The sequence below is a fragment of the Astatotilapia calliptera genome, chromosome 12, assembly GCF_964374335.1.
Source record: "Astatotilapia calliptera chromosome 12, fAstCal68.1, whole genome shotgun sequence".
Taxonomy (NCBI): Eukaryota; Metazoa; Chordata; class Actinopteri; order Cichliformes; family Cichlidae; genus Astatotilapia; species Astatotilapia calliptera.
The window spans coordinates 13,944,311-13,965,957 of NC_137433.1; the positions used below are offsets into that span (position 1 = coordinate 13,944,311).

At 42.3% G+C, this 21,647-nt stretch overlaps 2 protein-coding genes across 3 annotated transcripts; one reads left to right on the forward strand and one right to left on the reverse strand.

Annotated features, from left to right (window-relative positions):
* Nucleotides 1-1,758: 1,758 nt before the first annotated feature.
* On the reverse strand, nucleotides 1,759-10,449 carry syn1 (synapsin I). Of its 2 annotated transcripts, none has more exons than XM_026187425.2 (14): nucleotides 10,209-10,449; nucleotides 9,434-9,912; nucleotides 8,710-8,767; nucleotides 8,213-8,304; nucleotides 7,891-8,047; nucleotides 7,703-7,792; nucleotides 7,090-7,152; nucleotides 6,860-7,002; nucleotides 6,696-6,770; nucleotides 6,503-6,605; nucleotides 6,279-6,422; nucleotides 4,958-5,027; nucleotides 4,385-4,874; nucleotides 1,759-2,417 (listed from the first exon to the last, which is right to left on the reverse strand). In XM_026187425.2, the coding sequence occupies exons 2-14, from the start codon at nucleotides 9,772-9,774 to the stop codon at nucleotides 2,390-2,392; spliced, it is 1,854 nt and encodes a 617-aa protein (XP_026043210.2). In that variant the 5' UTR covers nucleotides 9,775-9,912; nucleotides 10,209-10,449; the 3' UTR covers nucleotides 1,759-2,389. The 2 variants fall into 2 exon arrangements, with proteins under 2 accessions (XP_026043210.2, XP_026043209.2); XM_026187424.2 differs by having other exon boundaries at nucleotides 2,171-2,455.
* A 3,360-nt stretch (nucleotides 10,450-13,809) lies between these two features.
* vgll4l (vestigial like 4 like) lies at nucleotides 13,810-17,835 on the forward strand. The gene is made up of 5 exons (XM_026187426.2): nucleotides 13,810-14,211; nucleotides 15,796-15,919; nucleotides 16,053-16,290; nucleotides 16,822-16,894; nucleotides 17,047-17,835. The coding sequence occupies exons 1-5, from the start codon at nucleotides 14,145-14,147 to the stop codon at nucleotides 17,346-17,348; spliced, it is 804 nt and encodes a 267-aa protein (XP_026043211.2). The 5' UTR covers nucleotides 13,810-14,144; the 3' UTR covers nucleotides 17,349-17,835.
* Nucleotides 17,836-21,647: the final 3,812 nt, after the last annotated feature.

Sequence of the window (21,647 nt, forward strand, 5' to 3'; positions counted from 1 at the left end):
GTTTCTCAGTTTGGCCAAGACACCTCTGAGTGAAAGGACGGCACGGTTTTTCAAAGATAACCATCAGTGCTAAATGTGATGGCTCATTTTCATAAATTACACACTCAGTGTGAAAATTACTCCTCTCTTACTTATTCTCGGCTGTGCCATTATGAATCTGACAGTTACGTACTGACACTGAGTAACTGTAAAATGTAAAAATGAAGCCCTCCATTACTTATGCATAACATAACAAGCACCATATAGCAGTGCCATTCACAAGAAAATTGTGCATGTACAAAAGGAAAAAGTAAGTAAACTATTTTCCCAGATAAACTATAAAGTTTAGAGACACACAGAATATCAGCAAGCACAAATAGCAGCAGGGGAGGAAAGTGACAATCTGGATCACTCAGAGCTTTGCACAACATCTATTTGGTTTGACCAGGTTACAAAACAACATTCACACGTTTATGCACCATTGAACACAAGGGGTCACTGTGGCTACATAAACAGAAAAACACAGGCAACATGGAGAATCTGCAGGGGGACCAGGACTCACTTAGACTTTTCACTATTGGGTCTTCTCTAAAAGCGTGATATTGCCATACTATATCACCATATGAATCTATAGCACTCCTTCTGGAAGACATTTATAGTGCCTGGAGAAGATAAAACATTCTTCAGTGACAGCTTGGATTTTCAGAGACGTGATCAAAGAAAGTTTTGTTGGTGCAAAAGATGCGTGGCAGAGAAGCATCGTGCAGTTGGCATTCCTAAAACTTGTCACCGTTTTACCTTTCTACGTGGTACAAATGAATTTCACAAACGTAACATTCCTTGGCTGTGTGTGCTTTGGAGTGCATCTTATGCTGACCTACTGCTAAGACCTCCTAAAACCTATTGTACATCCATTAAACTCAGTAGTTGGTTAGCAGTTTTTTTCTTGTCACATTGCTTTGAAAATTGAGGAAAATAAACTGTAAGTAACGATATTTTTCACTAACTGTACCTGAACAGTCGCCAACCCTGTCTACACTGGATCCCACTGTACCATGCCTGTTACAGACATGGCAGCACCCCAAAGCAGGAACCCTGCTTTGTCAAGTGGCAGATGAATAAACCTGAAAACCATTGTATTCAAGTATAATTTTGCAAGATATACTCTGTGTGCAAATGTGTTTGAAATAATAAAACATTCTAGCTCATTAAAATGCATGCTTTTCCTTCTTTTTTTTTTGTAAACAACCACTATAAGACTGCAATGGAAGACCCTCACCCACACACAAGTGTCACAATCAACTGGACATCCCTGAGACAGCTCCATTTGATTTGACGCTCTTGTCTGTGTAAGGCATGCTTTCAAGTTAGAGAGCTGCTGGGCTTTTGTTCTTCTGCAACAAAAAAAAAAACGAAGAAAATCGGGAGCCACGACATACTCACGACACCAACTACTCTAATACTAGCTAATTTAACTACATGTGACAACACAGTTACAAGCGCCAAAGTCAGGAGTTGGGAAATGCAACCATTGCCTCCTGTTGACATGCAGCTAAGACATCACCATGAGCGATCTACAGCTTGAACAGATCTAGCATTTGCAAACACTGGACATCCTTTTTGTGCAGCTGTAGTCATTTGGGCGCCATACAAAAATAATTAGGGAATCAGGAAAGCAGGGAGGATGTTGTTGTTAATTTTGCAAGGAGTAGAAGTGTGAAATAGTGGTGTAGCTTTGTTTTTATTGGGGATACATGGAGATTGTTTAGTGGCTTTAAGTCAGTTTGACAGCTCTTTATTCAAAATTAGGGGTTAGCTACATTTTCACTGTTTTTACTATGACACAAATATACTATTTTTAGATAAGAAGAGATAATAAACTAGGTGCTGCTTTTTTATTTAAAATAAAATATTTGGCTATCTTCCCTTCCCCAATAACTTTAATACAGCGCCTCAAGTTACTTGAACATAACGGCCACGATGAATTTACAGCACAAACAAACAAGTGAGAGCAATATTGTTTTGTTTCGTATTCATGCATATACAGGCTTCAGTGTGGAGTACAAACAGTTTTGAGTATGATTACTTAAGCTCGAGGCAAGGCAGGGAATGTTTAAGACATCAGTGCCTAACTGTATTCTACTTTTTGTCCGTTTTAAAAGAGTTAAACCATGTAGGCAGTGGCTATCAAGTGTGTACATTTTCACATCAGGCTCAGTGTACATGAATTAAAGACGGCATCCGGTTGGTCCTTGTTCGGAGGGGGAAGAAGGGGTCTGTCCTTCAGTTTGCCTGTCTCTTTTTCTTTCAGGAGGAGAGGGAAGAGGGGCTTATGCTGTCTCAGTCTGAGAAGAGACTGGCAAAAGATTTGCGTAGATTGCGTATGGTTTCGGCCTTCACTTCGTCCTGGCTAAGGCTGGCTCGTGGCGCTGGGGTTTCTGGAATGTTGAAGGTATTGGTAAGAGACTGGGACTTGCTATAAAGAGAGGAAAATGGCAATAGAGGAGAGGAAGAGGCTATTAAAGTCATGCAGCAAACCCATGGAATGAAAAGACTGGCGCAAGGCAAGACAGAGAGAGGGAGAGAAATGAGAGAAAAGGCTCAGTAAACAATGATAAAGCGCATTCCTTTCCTCGGGTCATTCAGTATTACCTTATCATTTCAAGTTAGCTTTGAATATGATATGGATATTGAATGACTTTTCTGGAAAGCAAAGTGATGCATGTTTTTGTATGCGACTGACAATAAGAGGGTTTATGTCTCATTGTCAGGAGAGCATAAAGAAGCTCAAGTATTAAATCCAAAATCAGGATTATGTATTCCTAATTTTGTGAATTATTTAGGTTACATTCTGTTCACGCAGCAACGTCAACCCGATATAAGGTGTCCTGTGTGGCACCGATGGAACATTGCAGCTGGATAGGCGCAGCTGTCAGTACTGCTGTGGAGGCTCACTGTGCTTCTCATAAGAGGAAAGAGTGACACACTGCAGAGCGCACTTCCTACTTTCAGCAGAAGCAAGAAGTAAAGAAGCTAAAGCAGGCAGAGTCTACCGAATCATGGCTAACCCGGTTAAATTAAGGCGTGAATGATTTTGCTTACTGTATAAATAAATAAATTGTCTGAACACCTGACGGCAAAACGGCAATATGTGATTACATGTGTCCAGTTTTTTTTTTTTTTTAAATTAAGAAATGTAAAATTTCACCCCGAGGCCCTTACAGCATCTGCGGTGATTCAAACACTGCGCTCCACTGCGATGCTGTCAATTTACCAGTTGATCTATGCCCATTCGCTTACCCATCGTCACTAGTTTGGGGTAGTAATCAAAGAATGAGATGCTGATACAAGGGGCAAAATGAGCTTTTTCCAAAGGTAACTGGCCTCCCCCTTAGCAACAGAGTGAGGAGTTTAGCTATTCAGGAGCATCTCAGAGTGGAGCTGCAACTATTCCACACCGAAAAGAGCCAAGTGAGGTGGGTTGGGCATCTGACACTGATGCCTCCTGGGTGTCTCCTGGGTGACGAGTTCTGGGTATGCCCTACAGGGAGGAGGCCCCGGAGGCACACCTCAGTATTCTACAAGATAATCTGGAGAAGGTAGCTGGGAAGAAGGAAGGCTTCCCCCAAACCGCCCGGCGATAAGTGTAAGAAAATGGATAGATGGATACTCAAAAACTCCATGATACTAAGGCCTTGCAGTGGGATTAACTTAGACCTGATGGTCTTGTCTTGGAAACCCTAGAGGTTTTATTGCACTTGGAGGTACGTCATTAAGTCTAGTAATATTATCTCCACTTATCTCTCCTTTCCTCCACTCGGCATGTGTCTGCTCCACTCCATGTGTGTCTTACACGGAGTAAAGAAGGAGCAGAGGAGACTCGAACTCACGGTGAATCAGAAAGCAGAGGAGAGACGCTCAGCACCAGCAGGCTCTCACACTGACCTGAAATAGACAAGCTGTGCTTTGAACTAAGTATGCTATCACACAATGAGTTATGTTTAATAATGTTAAAATATCTGATGAACATGTGTAGCCTCACTGCCAGTCGATGGCATTAGTTTCATAAGTTTCACAACAATCTAGATATGTAAACAAGGTTCAAAAGTTTATTTACATTAAAGGGATCTTTAAATATCACAATATGTAGCTTCATTACGGCTTCCGCTTGTTGTTTTAACGTATCAGGCGCTCTGCACAGACTTTGAAATGTTATGTTACGTGAAAGTGCTGCTGAAGGGCTGAAAAGTGTAAAAATCAATAAACCATGCACATTCGGGTGGCTCATTTGTCATTAAATAGATTTCCCATGTGGCATGCATGTCACAGTGCAGGCAATAAGAAGGGATCTTCTGCTTGAAGGATGAGGTGAAACCGATCCCATTTATCATTCACAGCTACTTACTTTAGTTGTGGAGAGCCGCCCATAGCCGGGCTGTCCTGACTAGGCTTCTGTGGAGGCTGAGGCTTCTGTTGCAGAGGAGGTCGTCCTCCTGGGCCCCCCTGACCCTGAGCGGCAGGACGTGGCTGCTGGGTGGTGGGTGCTCCAGGGCGTCCTTGTTGGCCGGGAGCCCTCTGTTGCTGTGTCCCTCCCTGTGACTGCTGTCTAGGGGGCATGGCAGGCCTCTGCTGTGGTGGAGGTTTTTGGCCTGCAGATGGTTTCTGCTGCGATACAGACTGCTGCCTCTGAGCTTGAGGGGATCCTCCTTGGCTTCGCTGAGGAGAGCCCTGACCAGACGTAGGTCTCTGACCTTGAGTCGCAGGCCCTTGGCTTGCCTTAGTCTGGTTACTGGGGTCACCAGTGGCAGGGCTGGCAGCAGATTGTTGGGTCTGTACAGGAGGTTGGCCTTGAGGTTGTGGACGCTGCTGAGATGGAGGGCTTTGCTGAGGACCACCTATCGGAGATAAACAAAAGAAGGAGACGAATCACATTCAAATTCTGAAATATTTTTCAAGACCCTAAAAGTCCAGTTCTTACCCTGTGGTGAAGGACGCTGTTGAGACTGCGGGACTCTCGGTTGTGAGACTGGCTGAGGAGAAACTGCTTTCTACAAGTTAACAAGGGGAAAATATCAATACAAAGCAAAAATGACATTCATTAGATGGCTAAGCAGAGAAAATGATAATGTATAAATATTTTAAATGTCTCTTAATTTGTTCCGAAGATTTTTCTTCCACAGCATGATCTAGCAAATCTCTTAATCACAACATTCATAACATTTTAAGCCACATTTAGAATTCTGACGGAAATCTATGTTCTAACTTACCTCATAACCAGAAACTCCTCTTAACCCTACACTGAATCCTTCCACACCATTCAAGTCATTTCAGGCAAAGTAAATCACAGTGTGGTCTGTTTAAAGTTGTTATTTGATTGTCTCTCTGATGTGACCATCTCAGATTTAGAGTACCCCAGGGATCCATGCTTGGCCCACTACTTTTCTTAGAAACACAACATGTGTTTTTAAAAAGATTAAAGAAAATATAATGCAGATCCTGTTGACTTGAAGCTCACTGAGTCTTGTTTTAATTGTTTCTTTCATATTTTTATGCCCACTAATATACAGTTAGGTCCATATATATATTTGAACACTTTCACAGGTTATATTATAGTTATATAATGGACATAATGTGTAGACTCTCAGCTTTTATTTCAGGGTATTCACATTCAGATTGGATGAAGGGTTTAGAAGTTCATTTGAGGCGTGTCCCTTGCATTTGGAAGATTTTACTGCGAACACACAACATGCGGTCAAGGGGGCTTTTCATGCAGGTGAAACAAGCCATCCTTAGGCTGCGAAAAAGAGGGTTAGGGTTCTCTGCAAGATGCAAGACACTTATAAGCCTCAAGAACAGAAAGGCTAGGCTGGACTTTGCTAAAAAGACATCGAAAAAAGCCATCCAGTTTTCAGTTTTGTAAAAACAATCTTTGGACAAATGAAACCAAGATCAACCTCTACCTGAAGGATGACAAGGAAAAGTATGGCGAAGCCGTGGAGCAGCTCAAGATCTAAAGCACACCGCACCATCCGTAAAACACATCAGAGGCAGTTTGTTGCCTTGGGTGTGCAATTTTTTGAATGCAATCTTTTTGTTCAACCTGCCGAATTAAAGCTGAAAGACATCGAACTTAAAATTCATTTTGGTAGTCTACAGAACCAAAATGACAAGAAAAAGTGTCTCTGTCCTAATATTTATGGATCTAACTGTACTTACAGTGTGTTACTACTAAAAGTGTGGAAGATAAGGAAAAGTTAGGGTGTGCTGGAGCAAGGAAAGCATGTCTGTTGTTTGAGCACCTGTGCTGGCTGTCCTGTACGGACTGTGGAAGAGCTTGAAGTACGTGGAACAGTCTGGTTCATTTTAGAAACCACTAGTTCTGCAATATGAACGCGATCCTCGTCCTGCTGGTCCCCAATCAGTGGCATCGAACAGTCATCAACCTTAAAAGACCACAACTTGATATAATTAGTGGACTCCCCTTAAGATCATAGAAAACATTGATATCATTGTCACGTAGTACCTCTATGATGTAGTCCTTGCCATCTTTACCATGTAGAGCCTCCACAGCACAGATGTCCAACCCTCCAAAGATATCGGAACAAGAATCCACCCACATTCTGTACCTGCCGTGACACATTAATCAGACCTATTATAGTGCAGTGCGATACAATTTGATTTACAGTTTTATTTCATTTTCAACTCTGCGCTCTTACTTGTCTGACATGGCCACTTGCTCAAGCATAGATGAACCAGTATTGGTTTTCCAGTTGCCAGAAATTGATGTTCGCCTGTTAATTAAAATAAAGACTTAACTCTATTCTAACCATTTTCACTGTTTTTATTTTCATGCATGAACCTGAGAGGAAGTTTCACTCACATGTAAGCCTTGTAATTGTTGCCGATCTTCTGAATGCGCACATCATACTTTGCATCAATAAATGGCTCAGATGTGGCGTAGGTCTTGGTCAGTGCCACAACACTAGCAATATCTTGAAAATCATACTGATTGTCCACTTTCACCTAAAGCAGCAAAAGTGAAAATATTAATATAGTGACATCAGCGTGTTCACGTGGACCTGAGAAAATACTTAAGAACTCTAGATTTACCTTTCCCATCCCTGAGTGAGCATGGCCCATCTTTACCACTACAGGAAATTGAGGGGAGGTAATCTGCAAAAAGAACATTAAAACATGCTCAGATTTCTTATAAATGAACTTTCTCGTAGTGCCCCAGTGATTAAAACACCAATTATTATATCAGTTCTGATCGGGGCAGATATTACGATTGGTACTGATGGCCTGAAAGCCAGCCCAGTACTGTCAGGCTGTGACAGCAGGGAGGAATTAAACTGCTCTGCACCAACCCGTCTCAGTTTAACTGTAGCAACACTAACTTGGAACTCAAGAAATCAAACACTCACCATCTACCAATTACAAAAAAAAAAAGTCGATGCTTAGAAAATGTGAGTGCTCTCAGCTGCTACATAAGATTGAATATTGACATGGAGGTAAATTACACCCCTGACATGTGACCCATGCAGAGGTGGTGTGTACGTGTGTGTGTGTGTGTGTGTGTGTGTGTGTGTGTGTGTGTGTGTGTGTGTGTGTGTGTGTGTGTGTGTGTGTGTGTGTGTATGGGTCTAGGTCCTTGTTATTTGAAGAGAGTAGCCATGAAAACAAATGAAAAGGAAGAGGAGAAGGACATAGGGCAAAAACTCACCATTTCCTTGTGGTTTGGATAGTAAACCTGCTCAATCAGTGGGAACTCCTCTGAGCCAAGCTGCTTGTGAAGCCTAGACATTTGAGCAAACTGAAACATACAGAAAGATGCTGCTGCGTAGTATGTCTATGTCACTCAACTAAGTGTGTGCTGGCTTTAAATGAATGCCTTAATTAAATCCTACTCACCACCCACGGTTTGTCGCAGAAATTGTAGACCGAGTGCAAAGAGTTCACACTTGGCAGTCCAGCGTACTGCAATCCAATCACTATGTTACGATGGTCTCCATTCTTGTCCATGCTGAACGCATGCTGTCTGATCAGCACAAAGTCTGGCTTAAAGGATCTGGTTCAGGGGACATGAGCAAAATATTTAACAGCACTAAAAAAACAACAAATCAGTTTGATGATTCATTCCATTTGGGGCACAGTGAACGTTTCAGCAGAAACTCGTAGTTTTACCAGCGCTGCAATTTTTTTTCTAAAAAGAAAAATTTTGCAGAGAACTTACTTTGTAACTTTATGGCCACTCCTAATTGCATCAATGTTCACATTGTAGGTACCTGTGGCATTGGCCACCAGGTTGATCTCAGAGAACTCTGCCTGAAAGGACAGTATCAAGGTCAAACCCTAATAAACACTTCAGAAATCACAGCGGTGATGAGTGGAGCCAGCGGTCAAGCAGAACAAGACACAATTAAAGAATATCAGGCTCTGTGTGAAATTCATCCTTCCTGTTTTGAGGCCACATAAGAAAGAAATGTCAGTCCAGAATGAGGTAGAGAGACTAAAATAGTAGGAGAAGAAAATGCCTTAGGCAAAGAAGATTTTAAAATGTTTATGGGCTTCTCTTCTGTTAAAATGCTGCTTAGTGGATTACATCATGAAAGACCACTGAGTGAAACTGTAGTAATAAATATAAGGCTGCACATTTCTCCTCACAAATAGATTATTGGTCTGCTATTGGCCCAGACAATCTACAAGTCTGCATCACAAAGCAAAACTTACCTGTTCCACCTTGATGTCAAATTCCCCATGGACCTTTCTTCCTCTGAAGACCTTCACCCTGATTTTAAAGCAAGAAGTTAAATGATTACATCAAAAAGTTGATATATGGATGTGATTTTAAAATTTTGCCTTTCTATATTTAATATTTGCCATTATTTTGGCAAATTTTGAAATTTAGAGAATATATATATAAATATGGATGTATAAATAAAACTACTGGTGTTGCATCAGGACAGGTCAGCTTCCGTTTATTGTGAATATCAATCCTGTCTCGATAATAGCAAATTTCTTAGTTTGCTATCACTATTGCATAATGCGCGCGGAAAAGAAGCTCGACTGTCTGCTGAAATCGTTTTTCTTCTGCACTTACAGCCGCTTCATTTGACAAATAGGTAATCTCCATATTCATGGCGGCCATGAACGCATAGTGCACTTGCGTAATTTCAGATTATCAGCAGAATGCAACACGAATCGATCACAAGAAGAAAAAACAAGCTGATCGTCAAATGAAAATGGCTTCTCTGCCTTCGGTCTGTTGCGCCTTTGCCATGGCACAGTTTCGGCGCACAAAACCTCCCACCGGTTGTTTCACGTGATGGAAGGATACCTCTCAACACCGGATGAATCATATGACCTTCTAGGAGTTAGGCCACCGCAACCCACGGTCTGGCACACTTTTGCTGTCTAGACGAGGCAGCGCGCTGCCAATGCGCACTGCTCTTACCAGTCGGTCTGCTGGTCGTCGATGACCAGGAGGATCTTAGCGCTGCTGGAGACACCTGCTCGGTCCGCTGCCTCCGATAAGGTCGCAGCCGCAGCAGCTGTGGTCTGTTTGACGGCGTTGGAAATGGATGAGAAGAAGCCTCCACCTCCACCTCCAGACTGCTGCTGTTGCTGCTGCTGCGGCTGCTGCTGCTGACTGGTGGACTGGCGCCTCTCTGCCGGCCCGGGCGACACTGCGGGGCTCTGCTGCGGCGCATCGGGGCGTTGGAGGTCGGTCATGTAGCCATTGGGTAGGTTGGACATGAAATTGCTGTCCGAGAGTCGTCGTCGCAGGTAGTTCATGGTGGATATTTGTTGAAATGACGAAGGAGGAGGATGTGGGGGTCCAAATACACTGAATGCGACTTACAACTCGGTGTTCAGTGGGGAAATGAATGACTAGGCTACTTTCCCATGTGCAGGAACAGGACCCGATGTTACCTACAGAGAAAACAGGTCCCGTGTTAATATAGAAGGAGAAGCTCGACTATCTGATCATAACAGTGGCGATGAGTCGTGACGGTGTAGCTTAAAGAATTTGCTAAGATGCAAGAAGAAATCAGCCCTACTTCACCTTAGCAAATTGTGCAAGCCAATTATCAGTCTCCGTGTAAAGACTGACGCAAATAAAAATATAAATTTATTGACATTTTTTAACATGTATCCTGTTTCCAGAAAGCCACCTAGCACTTCAGCAGCCTGTAGTAACAGCCACAACCGGGCATGATGAAGCCTACCTGGGAGTGTATCCAAACTGGTCTGCCCCAAGGATGACTTGATGATTCCTCGTTATTACCTCCTGTCTGTCACAGAAAAGCTCTCATATGGGTGACTCTCATATCCTCCGTGCAGGCAAGTCAGGCATCAGGCTGAAATAAATAAAGCTACAGCCCTTCCTGCATCACCGCCGTCCTTCTCATCAAGCCCCAGTTTTTTCCGTCTGCCCTGCGTCACTCCCAGTCATCCTGAGGGAGAGAGGAGCTGCGCGGTCGTCAAGTTGCAGCAGGGTGATATCCACACTTCCGGTGTCTCTTTGGGGGGAAAGAAAGAAAGAAAAGTCTATGCATATCTAGGGTTGATTTTTTATTGACGTCAGAGTTTGGACATAGTTAAACTAAAGAAGTAAAAATAGCAGCCACAGCTAAAACCGCATAAGTGGCGAGCTGTTGTTTTGTTGAGTCTTATTAGCGTTGTTGAACTTCCGGCATTGTTCTCGTCAGTATTCTTGTAACTTGACAAGCTCCATGATGGGGGTATCAGGGTGGTGCTGATGAGAGCGGAGAAGCAGGGGCGTCGCTCGCTGTTGGACATGATCCTGCTGTTGGCTGCAATACCTCTGGGTGTTGATTTCATTCGGGCATCCTGCTGGCTCCAATAAAGCAGCAGCGGCACACCAACTGCTGGGTTGTCAGGCCTGCTGAAACAGGGTGTTACTTTTGATTTTCAACTGAGTCAATACAGACAGTGAGGGATGCGCCGTCTGTTAGTGATACTCGGAGCCCACCCCCCTGGGAGCCATGGGTTGCTCTATGGAAACTGTACCATATGGCAGAAACTACAGAGACACGGATAGAGGCCTAGAGCCGGGTGCATTTCTTATCTAAATCATTAATGCATTTTAGAGATAATAAATAGCCTATTGCTTGCTAGTAAAAAATACCGCTATTTAGCTCCGATCTTAAGAGTTGGGAATAGTGAACTGCCTATTAATGTATCATTAGTTTACATTTATTTTTCAGTGGATGGATTTTAGTTTTATTACATTAGAATTTGTGTGATTTCATAGAAAGTGGCTCGATTACTTTAGTTCACAAACCAGAGAAGCAATCGCTCTCTAGCTTGCCTTTCTTTTTTCTGTGCCCCTTTTTTCTGTCATTATCCTGCCCACCATGAAGGCATGCCCAGGCAATGCATCTGTCAGGTAACCATCAGTACACACTTTCGATTATTCAGAAAGGGGAATGCTCTTTGTGCTCTGTGGTGTGTCGCACACAGCTGCTTTATCATGGATCATACAAGGAGGTTTATGATAGTTATTGACTGCGTCATTTATTTATTGGTGTTTTCCTCGGGTGTTTTCTTGCTTGCAGTCACCAGTGGAGTGGAGTCTCCTCACTAAATTAAAATATAGATTAGTGTTGCAAGTTTGGCTAGGCTAACAGAAAATAATTATTTCAACTTTTACCCAAAGTGATGAGGCTACTTTCTAACTTAATGAATGCCCTACCTTTATGTTTTTCTCTGTAAATGTGTTTATTCCAAAAGAGAGATCATGGTATGCTGTGTGTGCTTAAAAAAATCAGATGGAAACTGAACAAACAGGGGATAAAAAGAAGTCACAGGCCTAAACTACTATCTGCAGCAGATGGGCATTTAAAGGTCATGGCTTTAAGAAGTCTTCCTTTAAAATCCAGCAAAGAACTGGCGGAGGTCCTGAGGCATGCATCTGGAACTTCAGTGATCATTCTGTTTGCTGAAGCCTCATCAGAAATGGCCTCTGCTTAAGGGTGGCTGTAAAGAAGCCGTTCTTAAGGAAGGGAAACAGGGGGGGAAGGCTGCGGTACACAAAACTACACTAGAACTGGACTGAAAATCAACAGGTCTTAATTAGAAAATTTAGGTTTTGGTTCAAATCATCATCAACATGTTCAGAGGAGGTCAGGAGAGAGGTAAAGCAAGTATCTACAGCCATTTGTAAAACACAGTGGAGGCTCTGTCGTGGTCTGAAGCTGCTGAAATGCAGAAGTGTTAAAGATCTTGTCAAAATTTAGGAAAATATGAACAAGAAGGAAAAGTGAGATCTGGATCCACCATCTGGAAATTATCTGATTGGCAGCAGCTTCATTTGTCAGCATGACACTGATCTCCAGCTCACTGCCAGTACAGTAAATTCATACCTGAGTAGAAAAACACATCAGTCATGAATTGGAATTCTACATTATTGAAGGAGTGTGAGATCATCTCTACAGAGATTAGAACAAGAGACAGAAACATCCAAAGAAGAGCTTTGAATATATTTCAGGAAGTCTGGAGAATTATTCCTGAAGACTTCTTAAAGAAATGATGAGAAAACGTACCTAAGTGAGTTCAGGCTGTGTTAAAGAATAAAAGTGGTCATAGCAAATATTGACTTTTAAGCTTATTAGAATTGTATAAACTATGTTTTTGTTCTTTATACTGTATGTTTCCATATAGCAATAAATCTTGTTTCCCTAGCAAAATATAAAGAACTGAGGGGTGAGTCAAGACTTCCTAGAACATCCTCTTGAGCAATTACCGTTTCTGATGTGTAAGCATTACATTACCCCAGTGACTATATGTTATCAGCTGATTAAGAGTGTGAAGCCCTTTATCATGTTTATAGAATCAAAACTAGTAGCAGTATTTAATTTCTGTTTAGTATAAAACTAAACCCAGATTCTTTGTGGCTGTACTGAAATTGTAGAATAAGTTTTTGTTAGTACAGCAAGCCAAAATGCCTTGATTGCCGCTGGACAATCGTTGCAAAACTAGAACTTCTACAGCTTCCCTGGCCACTTGCAGATTTATAACCACATTCATTTCATTTTTAAAACGTTAAACTGCATTTTCCCCCCCACAAGTTATTTTCCTACCCCTGACCGTGCTATTGCATTGTACGACATAAGGGGGCACTGTTGAGCTTAAATTAAACCTAATATTTTCCATGCACGTATGAACAGTGGGACTTCTAAAAGAGTAGCTTTTTATCACGTTAAACAAAATTCACCAACCTGTTAGGGTAAAACTCACAAGTAGAAATCTCCCACTTGTATATCAACAAAGTCCAGACAGCACAAAATGGTATTTCTCAATAAGTTTTACAGATACACCTTAAAACAATGACATTAATAATGATTTCCCCCTTTTTTCATTAGAACTGTCACGTATCTAAGTGAGCTGCCTCCGAGGCCTTCTACATGTCGTCAGACTCGCATTACACTCTCAGAAGATTTTTTTTTTTTCTCATGGCAGCAGCAACATTTTCAGTACTTAGGGAGTCTTTGTCTGGCCATCAACAAAAGCCCTCGGATTACTGGTGAGGCAGGCTCAGAGTACAGCTGCATGCGTGTATGGGCAGGTCAGAAGAATGACTGGAGCTCCGGTGGGCTAAGCACTCGGAAAAATGCAGTTTGGTGAGATTGCAGATTAGGAGGGAGGTGGGAGGGGGACAGGTGTTGATTCCATGTATGGGGAAACCCGCAGGCACACTCTACAAGGAACTGAAAGAAAATAATTGATGACGGGGGGGAGGGTTGTTTGTTTGTTTTTTCAGGATGGAACTTTTCGTATAAGAGAAAGTGCCGAATAAAGCAAACAGTTCTCTAATCAGAGTAAAGTCTGGTATACTGTGACATTTAGCGCCTTTTTTCTACTTTAGCGATGGGCCTAACTGCAGGCACATTCCCAACTGTACAGGAATAATAATGAGTGAACCGGGGCTTCTCATTGGCCCGGGCAGCAGCCAATGGAAAGGCAGGAAATGAGTCACAGGTCTGTCCGCACTCACCTGATACTTTACCTGACGGCGCTCAGAACCAGCGTCTCATTACCTTTCCAATACAGTCTATAACTGAGGCTCTTTGTGTCCTGTAAAGTCCAGCAGTCAAGGTGTTCCTCTGTATTTGGGCTCAGCAACACAAAGATAAGGAGCAATGGCTGTGGCTAACTTCCAATACATAACTCGGATGAGCAGTGGCTTCAAGGTCTACATTTTAGAAGGTAAGCTCGATTTACGCTTTTTTAAAAATGTCCTCATGTTTCTTGATGACAGTGGATACTTGGATCTGTGGAAATAAATCTCTGCTGTGGTTGTGCCATATCATTTACTTATTAGTATGCGTATTTAATATGTATTTCTCAATATGATATGAACTATATACAACATCTGTGTTAATTAAGTGGCATTTAGTCTGTCTGTGATATTTAGGTGAAGTCAGGCAGAAAGAATCAGATACGGTGACAATCAAATGACAGCGATAAGTAAACAATCAAGTATGTGTACTGCTAGAACCACGTTTGGCTTTTTCGGTTAATATATTTAATACACTGAATCTTACATACAGACTCTGTAAATACTCACCTGAGGCTTTAACTGAGCTTTTCTAAACCATGCGTTTCTGTTGGGTAACAATAAAATCAGATTTAAATGCAGTGAACCAAAAGGTCAGGAAGCATTTTCCCTCTGCTAATAAGGAAGAAATAACCATGCCCGAGGCATTAGAAAATCAGCATAGGTGTGGTTATACCTACCCCCCTCCACAAAGCTCACATGTGCTATTGGAGAGTTTAGATGTTAGGAAATGTGAACTGGAGTGAGCAGTGTGGGCGTGAAGGCTGTTTTGTTTTTCTCTAGGAATGCAAAACCAATTTAAACAGACTGTCTCAATTCAGTGTGGCACCACAGACTATTGTTTCTTTAAATACATCCATTGGCTGATTTGAATACAGTTTAGCACTGCTGCCCGTCAGTGTGGATTTCCAAGTGTTAACGGAACACACAGTGCAATTGTGCTGCCATTACATTTTCAAACAGTGCTTGTGTTTTGGCTGCATGCATTACACATCAGCCTGGGGATGTGACTGCAGGCTGATTTGCCCAAACGCCCCCCTGTGTGGCTTTGGTTGACATTTGATGGGTGATAAACCTGCAAAAGACTGAGACATCCAGCCCATTTAGTGTGTCTGTCCTGCACTGTAGACATGCTTTAAACTCCTCTGATTGAACAAGCCACTGACATCAGCAGCTGCCTGTCGATGTGTTTCGACTTGTGTAATTGCAAAGATCCAGGATGTGTACGTGTTTCGCCTTGATGGCCTTTTCACAAATGGTTGACGCCCAAATCGGGGTCCTCAGACACGGAGAGCAGTTTGATGTTTTTGCACTCCATCCAAACAGGGGGAAAAAAACTTGTTTGCGTGTGACTGGGCTGAATGCCAATATGTAGAAAAACAACATTTACCGTTAGCATTGAATCAGCTGTGAAGTGTTGTAACCCTCACTGATCAGGTAAATCGAGTTCTACAGCTTAACGGAGTTTACGATTAACGGTGACAACAACAAAAAAAACGCTTTCCCACGAAAAGCAGTCGTGCAAGTTGATGTCATGGATCAAAACAAGCAGTTAGTCATCACTGCTTCACATCATTGCCAGTTAGATACAATCACAAACGTCACAATATACCGTCAGTGATCTGACGTAGGGTCGGCGTTGGCAAAGGGACCGCGGGCACCCCTGATGGGGTCGTGTTTCTTTGAAAGTCTGCATGCTTCTTCTAATCCCGCATTTTAATTTTGCTCTGCAGGTCAGCCTCATCTCAGAAGCGAAGACAGATACAGACATATGACACACGACCGGGCTCGAACCCAAACGGTGTATCCAATCAAACGCAAGCGCAGCCACGAGAGAGGTCTGACTTTGGAGGAAAGGTTGGTTGAGCTGTTTAACTTTCCTAAGAACATTTTCTTTTGATAGATTCAACTTATTAAATGCAAATTCTGTCAAAAAAAAAAAAAAAAGACAGCAACGAGGGTCTGAAACTCTTTCAAATAATTGTTTCAGACGAGAGCGAGCGATGAGCCGAAGCAGGCTGGCCCAGAGAGCAGCCCCAGCAGTGTTCAGCAGCCAGCAGAGTCCAACACAAACCCTGAGTCCAACACCCAGCCCCACCAGCCCTCTGCCCACCCATGTGTACTACACACCAGTCATGGATGAACCCCTTGCCCTCATCAAGAAACCCAGAAAAGAAACTGAAAGCGCAGAGGAAAAGAATAAAGGCACCTCTTCCAGTCAAATCCAGGTAATTCAGCAAAGCCTGTCTAGAACACAGGGTATTTAGGAGGTCATACTGTTTACCCTACTGTATAACCTCAGCATAGCTTCAGGCCACCAACCACAGGGGTCCATTATCTGTAGTCAGTGAATCCAGCTGCACAAGCATTCTGCGTCTAAGTGTGTCTGCAAGCCTAAGCTTGCCTGAGCTATGCAATCCAGCCGGATTCGGGAAGAAAATGTGAGTAATGGAGGGAGGAATGCCATCAACAAGACCAAACAGACTGCTTTCTCTCTGACCTGTTTATGCCACCACACTGGGAGGGAGCTGACTTTCACGCGCAAACCCAACCAGTTTAATCGGTTTTCAGATCGTGTTGTTTTTAATTTAAACTGTTGCAGTTGAAGAGCGAGTACACAGTCAGGTTTAGCCAAAGTCAGAACAAAAACACAAAGTTTGTGGAATGAAACGAAAGCTTAAAACCAGGGTTACAACCTGTGCTTCAAGTCTAATTACTTTGAGTCTAATTACTGACCCATTTCTTTTTCTTTTTTCCAGATACGTCCCTCTGTGATCACTTGCGCCTCCTCGTTACGAAACCCCTCTTCAAGATCCGTGGGCCACTCATCAGGTCAGTCTCACACTCACTTGGAATGAGCTCATTTACCCAGAAGGTCACTCCCTAGTCATCACACGTGCCTCATAGCACAGCCATACCACGCACTTTTACTGACTCACTTAGGTGTGTATGTAAAGGTTTGCCATTCGTCTTCTATATTGCAGTGGTTCCCAAAGACAACTATGATAACGTCCTCGAGGAGCATTTCCAGAGGAGCTTGGGTGTTCACTACCAGAAAGCTCAGTCCCAGCAGCTCTCCATCAGCGTGTCCGTCGACGACCACTTTGCCAAGGCTTTGGGAGACAAGTGGCTACAGATTAAATCCAAGTCTTCCTCCTGTTCTTCCACACCGCCCAGCAGTCCAAGTGTCACTCACTCCCCCACCTACAGCCACAGCCCAAATCTGTGCCGCAAAGAGTCCACAAGCAGCTCAGTGCTAACGCCCAGCCACTGGTCTGTCAATTAAAGTAGAAATGGCATCTGATCCTGGTGGAAACTGGACTCTTTGAGACTTTTAACATTTCACTGCCACTCTGCAGACGGCTCTGCTGTCTGTCTGGCTGCAAATGCCAGTGCAGGAGTTGACAGAGCGAGCTTACAGATGCAGGAGTGCTGTCAATTTGGATCTCCGCGTCTACAAGCTTAATACAGCAACACAAACAAATGTAGCATTATTTGGGACATCGACATATTTTGTTACATTTCTATCCTCCGCTTGCTTGATAGCATTTGAAAAGCTGAGATAATGTAGATGGTGATGTGGGATGATTGGGGAAAAAATCCTTTACATTTCTTTTTGTAAATGTGTCATTTCTCTGAATGCCAGTTACACTGTATTATATTTATAATCTGATACCCCTGGGTGCTTTACAGTCTAAGTGACTAGCCTATCTGCTGTAAAATGTGCTTTTAAACTGTACACAAACCAGACAATTAAAAAGACCTAAAATTCATATCTCGTAAACCGTGTTTTTGTTCCCTGAGTGTGAATGGTCTGGACAACAAATGTCTCCAGAAAATGGGACGTTGAAATAAAAATGAGTAAAATGAAACGAATCGCCTTTCAAACTAAAGGGACGTGAATCCAAGGACACCTTGTTAAGATAGGGCAGGGTGGCATACCAGACAACCTAATTTCAGTAGTGAGTCAACGTGTGTCTAGAACACATCCGGCACTGCGTTTTAACTAGCGGTTGATGCCACACACAGGAGTGGAAATTAAATGGATGTACGGGTAACTCATTCTGTACTTTTTCCTGGAGGTTCTACAGAATGTAGGGAGCAAGTTCCAGCAGGCACAAAGCTTGTGCTTTGACATTCCTGTCTCCTGAGAAAATGACTGTGTAAGATCCTACAGATCCTGTTTGGCAAGGGATAGGAGGGAGGGAAGAGTGGAAGAAAGGGTTGGGCTAACATAGGCCTGAGCATGAGAACCAGCCACACTCTTCAGTTACTGATTTGCATGTCCTATCTTGCCTAATTTTAAATGTAAAAGGAAACATAACAACAACAAAAAATTACAGTGTTGGGCTAGCTGAAAAGAAGTGGGGATTAACCCAACTGTCATGAAAAGCTGAGCATATAGGGGAGAAAGCTTTAAATCAGGGGTAAGTTGAAAGAGCAAAGTGAAAATCCTCCTACTTTAAAACAACTAAAGCTAAGTATTAAACGTTGGCTTTACTCGCTTATGTGGCTTTAGTTTAAAGATCTGCGCAAAAACCTGAAATCCACCAAACGATGATGTGAAGTTTGCACCTAACAGACTGTGGAGGGGGTGCATGCATACAGCAGCAAACAGTGACCAAACTGCTGATTGTTCATTTTTCTCCTTAAGACACAAACTGGTATTTCCACTCATCAGCCCGCGTAACCTGAACACGGACAGGAATGCCACCTAGAGGCCCTCGGGTTACCCATATACGGCCGACTTTGTCAATGACAAATGGTCTCTTGTTGCATTATGGACGAGTCAAATAAGCAAAAGCAGAGCTCTGTGGGTAAACCTTTTGATGGGGGGACCTTAAGAAACTTAAGGAAGAGGATAATGCTTTTCCCAGTTTACCGCTAGGAGGCGACTGAACATCCCTCTTGATTAATAATCCATTTCACATGTGCTTTCATATGCTCTGACAATGCAGCGTGAGTGAGTGTGTGTGTTTACTTTTCATTGAATGTTTTACACGGTAGGAGGAAGTAATCTATCTAAAAGGAAAAATGGGTGTGATATTCAGTGCTAAATGAATCTGTGAGTCGACCACATTAGCTAATATTTTTGCACCAGATAAAGTCATACACTGGATTACACATACACTCTGTTTAACCAGGGTAAAATATTAACATGTCTCATATATCAACCACCGCAGTTCAGCACAGCTAAGCTGAAAGTGGCTCACAGATATAAATTATATAGATCAACCTGCCATGAGAATGTCAAGAGAAGGGCTTCTCATGCTGCTGCAAAACAAAATGCACATTGTTGTGTGAGGCAACAGGGGCTGGTAATTACAATCCTAAATACCTCAAACATGACAGAAAACACCATTTAACTCGTAGCAATAGTAATTAAGTATGCCTCACTATACAGGAGATTGACTAACCTTTCTGGGAAAGTTCCTTAATTTCTCTGGTTTGTCAAAAGTTAGGTCTCTGTAAACAAATTGAGAGACTTTTTCTAAACAGTTTCAATTCTAAGTACTAATCTCCTGAGAAGATGATTGCCTGGAAAGATTGCGTTTCTGCGCTGTGGCTTTGTGCTCGGTTCATTTTTCAGAGTTCGTCTTCGAGCTATGTACTTAAATGACAAAAAAGATAGTTATCTCGGATAATTGTTTAAATACAGATCATTTGGATTTACGCTCACAATCCCTGACTGGCAGCATCGTTCGTGGCTGCAAGTGAATATGATAAGAAAGAAGCCCTTTAACGCAGCTCTGTGCTCATCCCCAGTTTCTGGAATTGCTGTTTATACGGAGCATTATGTGCGATCTAATCTTTAATATTTTCTTAGACAATAAACCTCTGTGAACATCGAAATGTAATGAATAAAAGAAATAAATAAACATTAAACAAATTATAAATATAATACATAAAAGGCACAATCAGTGGTGTGTTAGTGAAGGGCTATAACAAGTAAATATGACTGGAAAACCTTGCAAATGCTCTTGTTATGTAGAGCGTCTGATATTAAAGGAATAATGTGGATGAACACCACATGGGCATCATTTACATGTAAAGTAGCCACAGAAACAGTCACAAAAAAATGAATCATCTATGTTGTGGGTGGACAACAGATATTCATCTGTGACTGTAGCTGATTAAAGCTGCTGTGTTTCTCAATCTGATTTTTTTTTTTGCTTTTGGTAATGTGTGATGACTGTAGGGGTGTGTATGTGTTTAGGCTAGTGTGGGAAAAATATAATAGTGTAAAATACTAGAAACACACATATATACAGCTGTGTTCAGTTTACAAATGCCCAAATGGATACAGGCTCGAATATATACGCACACAGTATATACACACATGCACCTCAAGCAGATGCTTGTGGTAGCCATCAACAATCTTCTGGCATGATTCTAGCTGGATATTTCACAACCCTTCTCGGCAGAACTGGTAGAGTTCATTTAAACCTGCTGGTTTCCTGGCACGGACCCAGCCTTTAAGCACAGTCTTCAGGTCGGGGCTTGGGAAGGCCATTTCAGAAGCTTAAACTTAGCCTGTTTTATCCAGCCGAAAACCAGTTTTGATGTGTGTTTGGGATCATTGTCCTGTTGATCTGTGTCCAACCATCTAGCATGTGTGCAAAGATGTAGAGCAATTGGGAGGTAGTCCTTCTTCATCATCATCATCCCACCCACTTTGTGCAATGTACCAGTACCAGTGGCAGCAAAACAGCCCCAGAGAATGATGCCACGACCACTATATAGTTGGTACAGTTTTCTTACGTTTGAAGGCCTCACCTTTACACCTCCAAACATGCCTTTCGTCACGGTGGACGGATAGCTCAATCGTTGTCTCATCTGACCATAAAACTTTTTACCTGAGGACATTTGGCTTGTCCATGTGGACAGCTGCAGATTTTAGTCAAGCTTAAAAATGCCAGTTTTGGAGCAGTGGCTTCTTTCTTGGTATTTGTTGGTCCGTGTAAAACCAATTCATGGTGGGCTTGAGCCTTGGTGCTTCCTGAACATTCTAACCAATTTCCTCTCACCTGAGGGTGACAGTTTGGGGCTTTTTCCTGACCTTGGCAAAGCGGTGACACACCCGAATAACTTGTTCTCCCGTTCAGTTGTTTGAACCGATGATCTGTGAATCAGCAGTTATGGGAAATAACTCCCAGAGAGCCTCCCAACTTGTGTAAATCTGCAGTTCTCCTCAGAGCTTTACTGAGCTCCTTGGACTATACCATTGTTCTGAGGATTGGTCAATCCAATGAGTGCTGTCAATCAATCTAATATCTTCAGCACCACTTATTAAAAGAATTAAGTGAGTGTATGTATATATTTGTACAAAATAAAATAAATTTTTTGTTTTTTAAAGTCATTAAAGATGTATGCTGTACAATCATTCCATGCTGGAAAAAGAAAAGTTCAAATAAATTATTAAGACCAAAAATGTCCATGAAATTCATGCCCATTGTGAGTGGATGTAAACTTCTGACCATAACTGTATATAATTATTATTAGGAATGTCTTTCCTTGCGCATATATATGCTTAGTTTTCCACCATCCTTCCATTTCCGGACAATCCTTTTTAGGTAATTTGAAC

Coding starts and splice junctions, on each gene's coding strand:
- syn1 (XM_026187424.2), bottom strand. CDS start 9,774: ATGAACTACCTGCGACGACGACTCTCGGACAGCAATTTCATGTCCAAC. Junction 8,305..8,709: donor TTGACATCAAGGTGGAACAG/GTAAGTTTTGCT, acceptor CTGTCCTTTCAG/GCAGAGTTCTCTGAGATCAA. Junction 7,793..7,890: donor TCTGCGACAAACCGTGGGTG/GTGAGTAGGATT, acceptor TGTATGTTTCAG/TTTGCTCAAATGTCTAGGCT.
- vgll4l (XM_026187426.2), top strand. CDS start 14,145: ATGGCTGTGGCTAACTTCCAATACATAACTCGGATGAGCAGTGGCTTC. Junction 16,291..16,821: donor CCTCTTCCAGTCAAATCCAG/GTAATTCAGCAA, acceptor TCTTTTTTCCAG/ATACGTCCCTCTGTGATCAC. Junction 16,895..17,046: donor ATCCGTGGGCCACTCATCAG/GTCAGTCTCACA, acceptor TCTATATTGCAG/TGGTTCCCAAAGACAACTAT.